General features: G+C 40.6%; 1 protein-coding gene across 2 annotated transcripts in view; it reads left to right on the plus strand.

The window, feature by feature from the left end:
- The first annotated feature begins 48 nt into the window (after positions 1 to 48).
- The window catches only part of LOC102205768 (serine/threonine-protein kinase WNK2), a 40,086-nt gene continuing 27,732 nt past the window's right edge, over positions 49 to 12,402 (plus strand). For both annotated transcript variants that reach the window (XM_005749070.2, XM_005749069.2), the window contains exons 1-3: positions 49 to 89; positions 193 to 852; positions 1,244 to 2,031. In XM_005749070.2, the coding sequence (XP_005749127.1) occupies positions 1,384 to 2,031 (648 nt within the window). In that variant the 5' untranslated portion in view covers positions 49 to 89; positions 193 to 852; positions 1,244 to 1,383. The remainder of the gene's footprint in view (positions 90 to 192; positions 853 to 1,243; positions 2,032 to 12,402) is intronic.

The raw sequence follows: 12,402 nt of genomic DNA on the forward strand, positions 1-12,402 counted from the left end.
ATTATAGTGACACAACAGCAGTGATAATGGAAAAATGTTGTTTCAACAGCAGGCTCGGGAGTTAAGACACGTGACTGAGTCTGCAAAGGGTGTGAGAAATTATTTATTTATGTTTTCAATTGCTGTGTAATTTACTTGCACTGACTCTAATCAGCCTTTGTCTCACCCCGTGTCACTCTGTCTGTTGGACAGCACACAATATGATGAGTAGGCTTTCTGTGGCGTCCCAGAGTGCCGTATGATTGGATGGACCATTCCCCCCACCTCCACCCTCCTCCCTTCTATAGTCCTCACCAGGGGCGTGGAGCCAAGCGAACTGAATGGGAAACACATTTGGTGTACCTCACCGGTGCACTAACCAAATGGTGGAAGGCGATGACAAGCGCAAACAGCTGTTGGTTTAAGTTAACTACCCAGGGGACTACAGGAAAAATAAAAAACCCCGAGTCTTAAAGCGACCCGTGTGTGCTATTTACTTACGCGGCAGCGAAGAAGAAGAAGAAACAGTGGGGAGAGTCGCATCGGGAGCTGCAACCGAAGAGAGGGATGCGGGGACTTAAAAGGAGATAAATACAAGAAATTCGTCAGTTATTTCTTGTCAGCATGTGGTATGTGTTCAGTTAAGAAAGCCCGAATTTGTTTGCGGTCGCTGGGGCGGCTCCTGTGCTTGAAAATGGAGATAATATGCAGATAGGGCGTTTTTGAAGTCCACCTTTTGTCGTGGACAGTCGGCTAACGTTGGCGAGGATTTTTTTTGAGTGCTGCTACTGGACCTGGCAGGTTTGTCTCTGCTGTGTGTCACTGGCGTCAGTTATACTCGAAGGTGTTTTTTATGCCCCTTTTTTGAACAAGGTAAGTCGTGCCTTATTTTTTTAATGTCAGTATTTGAACGTAAGATAATATTGTGGGTATACTGGGGGGAATTTACTGCTAGCTAGTTGCCAAACTTATGTCGCCGAAGCCAGCTTGCTAGTTTCTCGGTCACCTGGACGACGATGGCTTCTGGAAGCAATGCTTTAACTCCTGGGCTTGTCTTTTTGTCAACCCCCTCTTACTGACAGCAGCTAACTTCACCTCAGTGATTATTACCATGCTTAACGCCCATCGATAGCTTTAGCAATAATGTATAACTGGGGCATATCGTATTTCTTTTGCAGGTTCTTTTTATTATTATTATTATTATTATTATTATTATTATTATTATTATTAGCGGATAAAATCTTGTCTATGTCATCCATCCTAGTGTTGTTAAGGGCCTCTCCCGGCAAACTGCGTCACCGAGTGGGCGCTGCAGGTATTCATCTGTCGATCTGCGTGTTGGAAAGTCTACCCGTGATGGCACGAATGACCTGGAAACCAAAGCGACTGAACTTTTAAGTCACCATGGAGCCGGAGTCTAAATCAGGCTCCGGGGACCATCAAGACCTGAGAAATTCGCCTGTAACCAAGTCTCAGTGTGAACCGGGCAAAAATGTGCGCGAGGCCATGGGTGATGGACCCGTCAGTCTTGTGGACTCTGTAGTGAGAGGTGGGAGTGACCCCAGCGCATATCCTTCCTCCAGTTATCAGAGGATTGTGCATCAGAGATTCATCAGGAGAAGTTTATGGTTTTCAGACACAGATGAGCAGGCCTTTGAAGCACCTGAATGTAATAACAGGAGTAAGATCCTAAACATTAACCTGCGAACAATTGTGGACAGGTCAAGGGGGACCAGCTGTGCGATACAGGAGGGATCCAGCACTGAAAGTCAAGGTGGGCTTAAAGACAGTGCAACAGAGAGCGCCAGCGCCGATGAGGACAAGGAGAAAGGTGGAGACGCGCTAAATGTTACATGCAGTGATGGTGGTAAAGCTGCTGTCAAGGCAGCCAGTGAGGAGAATGAGGAGGAGGCAGAGATGAAGGCAGTCTCCACGTCTCCAGGGGGAAGGTTCCTTAAATTTGACATAGAGCTGGGGAGAGGTTCCTTCAAGACAGTCTACAAAGGCCTGGATACTGAGACCTGGGTGGAGGTGGCCTGGTGTGAGCTGCAGGTAAGGCAGTAAAATTGTCTCATCTCATTAACAAAATTTCTGTGACACCAATTCGTTGTGTATGCAGCAGTTACAGACAAGGCACAATTATCTTTTTCATATCTGTGAAAAAAAGGCTTATTTGTCACATTTTTAATCCATGAGATGGATGCTGACCAGAGCTATCTAAAAGTGTCTTCACATTTTTCTCTCTACGATAAATATATGCGTGATTAATATTAGTGGAAGAATGCCTGACTCCCACAGGAAGCCCTCTATCTTTTCTCCTCTGTGTTCTCACTCATCATGATAGTGTAATGGAGATGTCTTCAGGGAGCTGTCAATCAGCCTCTAGTCTCATGAAGGAGTATGCTGAGTTGCAAATTGGTCACCACTAAATTTTAAATGGTTTACACTGGAAGACTGATTGACAAGCAGTAGCTGTAGACATGACATGGAGGAACAAACCATCGCTGAAGTATGGCGATCGACAGTTTCGCAAATGCACAAGGGGAGTTCATTTTCTTGCGTTACATAGACACAAGGAAATCACAAGCTTAGACTGTGCAAAGGTATTAACTAATTATTTCCATCCTTCTGAGACTGCAACAAGGATTATTCTCTCTCCCTCTCCCAGGAGGCTTAAGGGGGACTATAGTTAGCATGACTGGCCCCCTCAAAGTACAAAAACATGTCCTGTGATTTGTTATTTTTTCTCCCTATTTAGATAATTTTGTAAAGGATTTATTTTACATTGTGTGTGCTCAGACAGCCTTCATTTTCCATGGCAGTTTGGCCAGCTGATTGCATGATGACACTCAGCTCAATCATTGAAGTGGACAGTGCAGGAGATGCCGGTTCGCTCTCTACCAGCAGTGTGTCTGCATGTTATTAGTGGTGCTACTCCCTGCATCGCACCCTCTGTGTAACAGGAGGTGAGCAGACAGGAAGCAGCTGAACCTGCCCCATAGCCTGCTGGGAGCCTTGTGGCAGTCAGTGGCCTCAGTGAATACTTTGCCTAGGGTACTGAAAACATGCTGCGTCAGTACTGTGCAAGATGAAAGAATGCAAACCACTTCATCCACTGGCAGGAATTAAACCTGTTTTGCCTGACTTTAGCATTACAGCGCAGTGACACATAGCATCACATAAAAGGACTTTAAAGATAGAATGCTATTGTTGAGCATGCAAAGACACACTGAGACTCGAAGGCCTCATTTGGATGATGATATCATGCACGCTGACAGCAGGAAGCAGCCCCGAGCTTTCCTCAACTGGACAACGCAAAGCTGTAGTTCAGTCCAGTGGATGGAGAATGTGGAAGAGGGATCTATGTACTCTTATTTTATTTTTCCCTAAAGACAGATTAAAACTCCCTCTAGTGGACAGTTGACAATGGATGTTAATCATGATTCAAGTGATCATGTAGTCATCTCATATATACTGTTGTAGCTTTGAGCTGAAGGTCTTCCATTAGGTACTGTTGGATAAACAAAATAACAGGCAGAACTCTTTCACGTGTTGTTAAACTGTCATAGCAGATGCAGTTTAGGTAATTATTATCCATTTATTTTCTTTATTGGCCATTTGAATCATTAAATGTCTTACAAAGGAGTTTCCTTGCCTCCTTAGTGATATCTGAAGAATTAATCTGCAGCCGTTTATTGATTAATGAGTCAGTTGAAGCTATTTATTGTGCATAATTACACATTCCCAAATGATTTTTACTCTGGATTTTTTGCTGTTGGTCACAGAATACAAAATATAAGACAATTAATTTCCTTCTCTGATGTTTTATAGATTGAGTGACTATAAAACAGAATTGGATTAATTGACATTTCAGATATCTTGTCCTGTCTAAATTCTAAGGTGTTTCATTTATTTTTTAAAGGGCCAAGCAAACATATTAAAAGTTACATTTGAGAAGCTTGAAGTTTTTGTGGAAAAGTTACTTGAACATTGTTTAATCTGTCATTCTGGATGTTTCAGTGTGTATTTACATTGCTATATTACACAATGTCTGAATTCAATTTTAAGTTTAGAGTTGCCGCATTGTGCAGTTAGACCAACAGCACACTTCTTAATTATGGGCATTTGTAATAATCTGCAGACTGTAGTACGGGAAATGAGATTCTTTACTCCTAAAGAAAGTAGAAGAAGGAGTAGCTTCAGTAGGCTTTATCAACATCCTCAATGTTATTGTCTGTCAAGCTGTAATCAGGATGAAATCACTGGAGAGATGAACTAAGAAGTGAGATCAATAGGATCGTAGTGTATATTGAGCCTAAAGGCAGACTTTTCAAGGTGGAGCTCTTTGAACCTGACTCGATCACCATAGTGATATATATACTCCACATCTCACAGGTGGTGCATGCAAGCTGTTTTCTTCTTTGTGCACAGCAGCCAGTGCCAAAACTGATGTTATGATTGCTCTTGTGCAGGGTTCTTTGGTCTTGTTTTGGCTTACTATACAGCTTGCTTTAAAAAAAAAAAAAATATTTATAACCAGGATGGTCAGCACATACAGGCTGGAAGCACAATTGTACAGGCAGATCAGTCTCTTCCAGCATCTCTATGATACACCATTAAGTGGGATTGCTGGTACTTTCAGGAAGCTGAGCTATTTTGCAGAAAACCTCAACAGTTGTTTTTTAAAATGTTTTGAATTTATTCTATTCTGATTCCAGCTGTGATTTCTTTTTTTTCTCTGAACAGCAACATGTGTCTGAAGACTGCAGTGAATCGTCTATATCAGCTGTAAAAGCGCATAAAATTGTTTCTCTTCTCGGTCTGTATTCGTTACTAAGCCTGTTTTATACTGCAGGTATTACAGCTAATAGAACACAGATAATAACATGTTTTATTCTGTTGGTATTTACAGAAAATCACAGAGTATATTCATTCTGTAAAATGAATCATTCAAAGTAGTCAAAGTAATTTCCAGGTATCTGTCACTGAAAGTGCAAATGTACTTCATGTGTTTCATGTTTAAATGTATGACGTTCTAATGAGCAGCTTTTATGTTAGAACTTAACACCAGCAATGGGCATGCTCTGGATAAGATAAATATGATAGAAAACTATGCCATTAATAAATTCTCTGCCATCATTCTTGTCTTGCACCCTGTGATAGACAGACAACTTGCCCAGGGTATACGCTATCTTTTGCCCCATGGGATAGAACCCCCTGCAACCCTGAATTACATAAGTGGGGGAAAAAAATGAATGGATGGATGGATGGATTCCTCTCTTACCCTTTTTGATGGCACCAATCAATTTGTTCGTTTTGTGAGTGTCTTTTATGCGAGCACGTGGAAAACGTGGTTAAAGACAGTTTATAACCACCATTATATCCATTATCTTTCTAGCCTTTCTTGGTTTTTCCAAGCCATCCAATGCAAAGAGGGCTTAGCTGTGTTGAGCTTGCTTCATACTATTACCCTGAGATAGCATGGTAAAAATCGCTGCACAGACTCAGAGCTCTCCTGCCCACAATCACACAAGATCTTTTTGGTCATATTCAACAAAATAATAAAGTGCAGGTTTCAGCAAGTCTTAAGCTTGCATCTGAAGTAGGTCAGAGTAAACAACATGGGGGTAAAATCTTACGTGTGGCATGTGTATGATGCCAGCTTTGCCGTTCCAAGCAAACTGTTGTGGAAAACAGGAGATACCCCCATGGAAGACAGAGAAACATGAGATATCACTCTTGATTTTCCACTGTATTCTCGCCTTCCCGTGGTCACATGGCTTTCCTCCCTAGAAATTTTAATCTGGTCTCGTGTTTGTTTTTGCTCTCTTCCTCCCTCGTCTCTCTCCCTTAGCCCTGCCCCTTCCTGTTCATGCCCATCTCCCCCACATCTCTGTTTCTGTGCCAGGCTGCTGGCATATCACAGATGGCCCTGGCTCATGCAAGGATGTTAATGTGAGAGAAGGATGCCTGTTTTCAGTCCTTTCATTGTTGAGAAGAAACACACCCTGTGATTCTTTTTACTTTGTCTTAATCATTATTGCTCTCTGGAATTTTTCTAAACTTTGGAAACTTTTTCTTTCCACCACTTGTGGCTCAGTGTATCGATTTTTATCTCAGTGTTGAATGCTGTGTGCACACTTGCAGACAGTTTACTTCTGACCTTTTGCAGACTTCTCAGGTATTTGGCAGTGAGCTATTTTGTAGATTAAATCTCTTTTTTCAGCTTGTGACTGCAGAGTTGGCAATGATGCCATGGCAGTGTTATCAGGCCGCCTGTCTTTGCTGAAGATTGGGGATTTCTTGAACCAAACAAACCCAGCAGCTTACTCACTAGATCTGTTTCTTCACTCCAAATGCTGGATTTCACTGTAATCATAGATTTAGATTGCACTCTCATCTGACAAGATGATACCACGCTTTCTCTCTGGATTAACATGTGTAATAACACATCGTCTCCTTGTCTGCACAGATGAAAAAAAGGTAAACAAAGTTGGAGATGCCCAAATGGGTCATTGTTTACAGCCCATCTGGCATTGAGAGGCCCTGGGCAGCATGGAGAGCCATTCACTGTGGCAGTGCCTTATCCGTTCCCCCATCTTTCATCACATCTGAATTCCCACGTCACCAAGTCAACTGAAAAGCAATGGCAAAGACAGATATGCCTACTGGTGTGACGTGTGGTATAGTTGCATGCTGCAGGTGTGATAGTTGTCTCTTGTACAGTCTTTTTGTTGTTGGTGTTGTTTTCATTTAAGTCATTTCCATTCATTTGAGAGCATCTGAATGTGTTTGCTGTATGGCTGAATCAGTGTGCTGGTCACTCTATGGTTCAAGTTGCAACATAATTGGATCTAGTAACCATCACTTATCATTATGAACATAGCCTAGGCCTGAAGTGTATGTACTCTATTGATGGAACGGCTTTAGAAAGAATTGTAAATCCACAGCATGTCTTAACTGGTAAAATGATGCTTACCCAAAAACTCTCACCTTGTATGTTGGTTTATTCATGGTCTTTGTCCCACATCGTCTGAAAGAAAAAGCTGCAAAGGAATAAATAATTTTTTATCTTAATGTTTAGGAGGGATAATGGGGAGCACATACATACACAGACATACACAATGTTTTGAATGTTTTCAGTTAGATTAAAAAAATTGGGAAAACTTCTTTACTGTGATTTAAGCAAACATTTGGTTAAAGAGACAGTTGCAGTATTTTTAATATTTTTACTATAAAATGCTACATTATACACAGGTGGATAAAATTAAGAAAACCAGGATCATATCAGTTATAATTCCTGTGAGATGTGATATTTTGTCGATTTAAAGCCTTAGGTTTGCGGTATTGTTCAGCACATTGCAGTTCAATATTGTGGTCCATACCTCTTTTTTTTTTTATTGATCTTATAAAATATCCCACACTGAAACATGCACTGATGTTATAACTGTTCGAAGCAGACTCAAATTTGTTTATCAGGGAGCTGCAGAGCAATTTTCAACTGATTAATTAGTTAATTGACCAGTAATGGAAGCTACACATTAGGGTTTGCCTAAAACGGTCTATCAGTTACAGGGGTGGCTATCAGACCTCTTGTATGCAGCCTTGTTTTGACTTAAATGCCACATTGGCTAGACTTTTATTAAAGCTGACACACGTTGCTATGCTGCAGTCTTCACAGTTTTTATCTTGTGGTCTATATATATTGTATCTGACTTGCTGTGCTAGTACCTCCGCTGTAGTATTGCCTTAACATTTCGTACAGGGATTCTCTAAGCAGCTTTCAGAGCAGCACCTTACATTAGGACATTTAGCTAAATGGCCTTTGACCGCTCTCTTTCCTCCCCCCCAACAATAGAAAGTGTCACAACAGCTCATTAGGACTAGTAATCCCTTTTGGAATTCAAGAAGGTTATTTGTATGAACAAACCTGGAGCACCTCTGTATCCTGTTAAGGCCTCCTGCTTAGGCTTTGTGGTATGAAGACAAGGGTTACTTCACTCTAGTTGGCCTCTGCGTTACTAAGCTGTTTATGTAATGACTAAAAAACAAATGGGCTCACTGTAGCACTTCCATCTTAAGTTACTATTACTGTAAACTGCTATTAACATTTATGCTGGGAGCTTATTTCATTTATAAATCTTCAAATGTGCTGATAAACTGAATATGTGATTGTTGTCTTTGCTATAAGAAGTTTCTAATTCTTTGATTAAACAATGTAGGAATCCTTCTTCCTGGTATTTTACTTGTTTAGTCTGGCTCAGGGTATTATGCCGAATAAAGGCTGTCTAAGTGGCTCTGTGGCTCCAAACACTGCAGCAGATTCTAAAATTGTCAAACCAGGGAGTTTAGCCAGGCCACCCAGTTCAAATCAGGGCAGCTCTACTCGACAAATCATTGCTCTTGTCCTTATCTCAGTGCCAACCCTCATCATCAGTGGTCTGTACGATGCAGGACATGTGGAAGCCTGTCCACCCTCCGCACTCTCACTTTCTGGCTTGCACCGGTCCACACTGGCTACAGTAGGCTTTAGTCATTTACATGGACACTGAACACATTTGTGAATTTGTCTGAAGTTCAGAGCAGATGGGTAAAATTTGCCACCCGGTGTATCATAGCACTGCAGCTATTTGTAGCCACTCTGTCAGCTCCTCCATGGTTTTTACAATGGGTCTGAGTGACCGTGTTACCGTTAAGTATCAGTGTTTGGGGTCAGTGTATTGAAAGTGTCACCACCAGCTGTCGTACCTTGGGTTGGATTGGCTGGACACACAGGCTAATGCTGCTAAAAATGTTACCAGTTAAAGCAGATTAGAAATGAATGAAATAACATCTACTTGGCTTAAATCTAATAATAAATAATGTAATTATATCTATCTGTATATATACACGATTACATATGGAATATTTTATTAAAGGGAAGGATTGTTAAAACAATATATGATTATTTGTGGCTCTCAGCCAGAATTCTGTGATGCAATATACTAAATATAAATAGACAATCCTCATTTACCACATGCAACTTATAGTTAGTAAGTCTTTTTGGTTAAGCTAGTTTTTCATTGCATCTGATTTAGAACTCCTAAACGTTTTTGTATTAGTGTATATAATACAGTGTTCGTGTATATATCTATCTATATCTATATCTATCTATATCTATATCTATATCTATATATATAGATATATATATAGATATATATAGATATAGATATATCTATATATATATATATCTATATATATATTTCTTAGACATTGGTAATGTTGAAAATCATTCAACTATTTTCATACACAACTGTTGGTCTCTTGAGTAGATAAGTGAGTATTAGTAAAATGTTTTTCTTTGTGTCCAAAAAACCACTTCCTTTTCAGCCTACGCGTTTTCACAGAAAAATGCTTTATAGGAGGTTTCTATGCTTTAATCTGCTTTGGCTAACTGCTGGTCACAATCAGCTAGTCACACTCATACACATAAACATCCAAGCAACAATCACAAGTGCTCTTAATATGATCAGCACCCAATTCATTTATTTCATTTAGTATCTTATGTTCTGTTTTTCTTCTGTTCTCAGTGTGTCTGTGATGCTTTTATTTTGCATAGTTTCTGCTTGTCTCTCCCCTTCTGTTTTCTTAGCTCACACTTTTGATGCCCAAACAGCAAAGTAATCATTTGGGCATAGTCTGATTGTTGTTTTCTGCCACAGTATCGGAGTGGCTTCTCATCTTGAATGTTGTTCTGCCTCTTTGACTCCTCCCTCCCAAGGCTAGGTGAAGCATACATTTGTCTCTTTCAGAATGCTTTTCAGATATTTCACCAGCCTTTTCTTATTCAAAACATTATACTGGGCCACCCTGAATGCCGGGTATGCCATTTTACTCTGCCTGGGTTTACCATGGTTGTATGGCAGGTGTATAACAATGAATACAGGGATAATGGTAGCTGGCACAGCTGCCGGTCAAAGCCTCCTGCAGTCATGACTGATGGGACACAATTCAGCTGCGGGCAGTCTGCTGGCTCATGGCTCACCCTGCACCAGCTTTTGTTACAGCATCGGAAGCACTGCAGTAGTCATCTGTTATTAAGGATGGGTGGAAAGGGTTTCCAAGTAAATTATCATACCGCCTCAGCCTGGCAACCAGGGTTTGTTTCCCTTGAGTCCAAACATTTTTTGTTGAAATGTCTGCATGAACTGAATAAGATGTGGCAGTAAGGAGGTAGTTCTGTAGCTATGGTTAAAGGAATATGACCTGTATTGATTGTTAATGCGTCACATTATCATTGTGAGCGAGACTGAACCTGAGCTTTTCAATGCGGCATTTAAATTCTATACTAAGGCCTATTTGCTGTGGGATTTCTGCATATTGGGGTATGCATGCTAGTCAAGTTTTACTGGATTTTACAAATAACTTATATTCATGTAAAATATTTCTTTATCTTCATTTATTGACAAAAACATGTGACAGTAAATATGAGTTCTGCTGTCCTTTTTTATATTACAATTTGTTGACAAGTTGTTTGAATAAGAATCCCAATAACACTGTGGCTATGGAGTCCCAGTGTTGCTAATCTGCTCCTTGTTAACTAAGGATCAAGATGAGGCCAAGTTAATTAGGGAAAGCAGAAATAGTAATTAGGAACGCTAAGTTGTAGTGGCAAAGAAACAGCCAGACAATTTGTAATTTGGCTGGCATAATCAGGACTAATGCATAAACCTGTTTCTCTCCTAATACATTTATCCTCTAGGATGCGGATCTCACTGGTTCAGTAAGTTCAGATATTTGTATATTAGGTAAGAACTTGTAGACTTTGTCTCATTGGGGGAAACTGTGACAAACTAAAATAGATGAATTGGTGTCTATAAAAAATTACACTCATAAGATTTCTTCAGACAGAACGGAGCTGTGTGTGAACTACATTTGTCAGCAGCCACTCATTAGCCACTCAGTCCATGTGCCACTTCACACCCTTAGCATTGTTCTATGCTTTCAGATGGATTGTGAATTGAATCTTTTATCAGAGATGGGGGATTAATTTTTCATGTAGTGAGATCTGGGATCATGTAAAATGGTACAATTGGAGTCATACCTGATGCTAGTACATACTGTAATTTTGGGTAGCATTCGTTGCATCGGTGTAATTTAAATCCAGACGAAGGGAATGTTCATGTCATGATCCACAAAAAAATTTAAGTATGTCTGATTATGTCAGTAGCCTTCAGGGAGAAGGCTAGAGCCCTTTATATACAATCAGTAAGCTCCTTTCATTAGGAAGTGTAACTCTTACAGCTTTGTTATAATTATCCTTAAATCCTCAGGTAAAGTAGCTGGACTGATGGCAATCCCTTCACAATAGGAGTATGCTATTCCTACTTAATGTGACATTAGGTCAAGAATATGATTTTGACACTGCATTTATATACTATGATAAGCTTGCAGAGTTCCTGGATCTAATATTTTAATCCATTACTTGATTCTTCCAACACCAAAAAACCCAGTGGTTTGCTTTCTCATTCTGATATTCTGTGTCGCTGTATGAGCTAGCCGAGCTGTGGAATTAACAGAGGTGAGCATACAGATATAGTGGATGGCAGCATTGTAGAGAACAGGTTTAAAGATTCCTTCCTGATAATGTCACTATCTATTTTTCTGCCCTTGCTGCCTGCTGTAGCTTTCAGTTTGTGTGTTTGACCTCACTCAAGCAGTTACCTGCTCTGCTATGAAGCACAGGTGTGATAAGATTACATGCACATACATGCACACAAACAATAAATGGTCTGTTTGTAGTGCAGCAAATGTACCGTAATGAGTCACACTTGTTAAAGACCTCACAGTAGCTACGAGGAAATTGATTTTCAAAGTGACATTCTTCCATTCTCTCAGTGCGCAAAAGCATATAAGTGCACATAACTCTCGACGCAGTGAACCACGCCTCTCAGCCTGCATGTGGCTTCTGAATTATGCAGAAACCCCAGTGTCTGCTAAGAGGGAAAGACAAGTGAGGGTGCAAATGTAGGGAGTGATGCGGGGAGTGTGACTGGAGCTTGGGGAACACTCTGAATTGGGGCTTATTTGAAAAAAGCAGCAGGTTTCCTGAAAGATGAGATCAAGAAAGCAAGGGAGCAGTAAAGGAAGTAATCTGGGGAGAGGAGGGGGGGAATTGCCTAAAGGAAAGAAAGCTGCAGCACTCAAGCTTTAAGCAGTCTTCCTTATTCCTCTTTGTTGCTCTTTTTTAGACCTATGTTTCAGGTAAGCTTCAGACCATGTGGTGCTCCTGTGCAACAAACAGCACATGGGGATAACCCAGCCCAACTTAGCCAGCCCAAGCCTTTCATTGCTCAGCTTGCTTCAGTAGAAAGAGTTCTCTGCAGAACTGAATTATTCATGGGACTTCAGAAGAGTGCAGTGAAAATCCCCACACCCCTCACC

Source organism: Pundamilia nyererei, unplaced genomic scaffold (assembly GCF_000239375.1).
Source record: "Pundamilia nyererei isolate P.nyererei 1_Seehausen unplaced genomic scaffold, PunNye1.0 scaffold00236, whole genome shotgun sequence".
Classification (NCBI taxonomy): Eukaryota; Metazoa; Chordata; class Actinopteri; order Cichliformes; family Cichlidae; genus Pundamilia; species Pundamilia nyererei.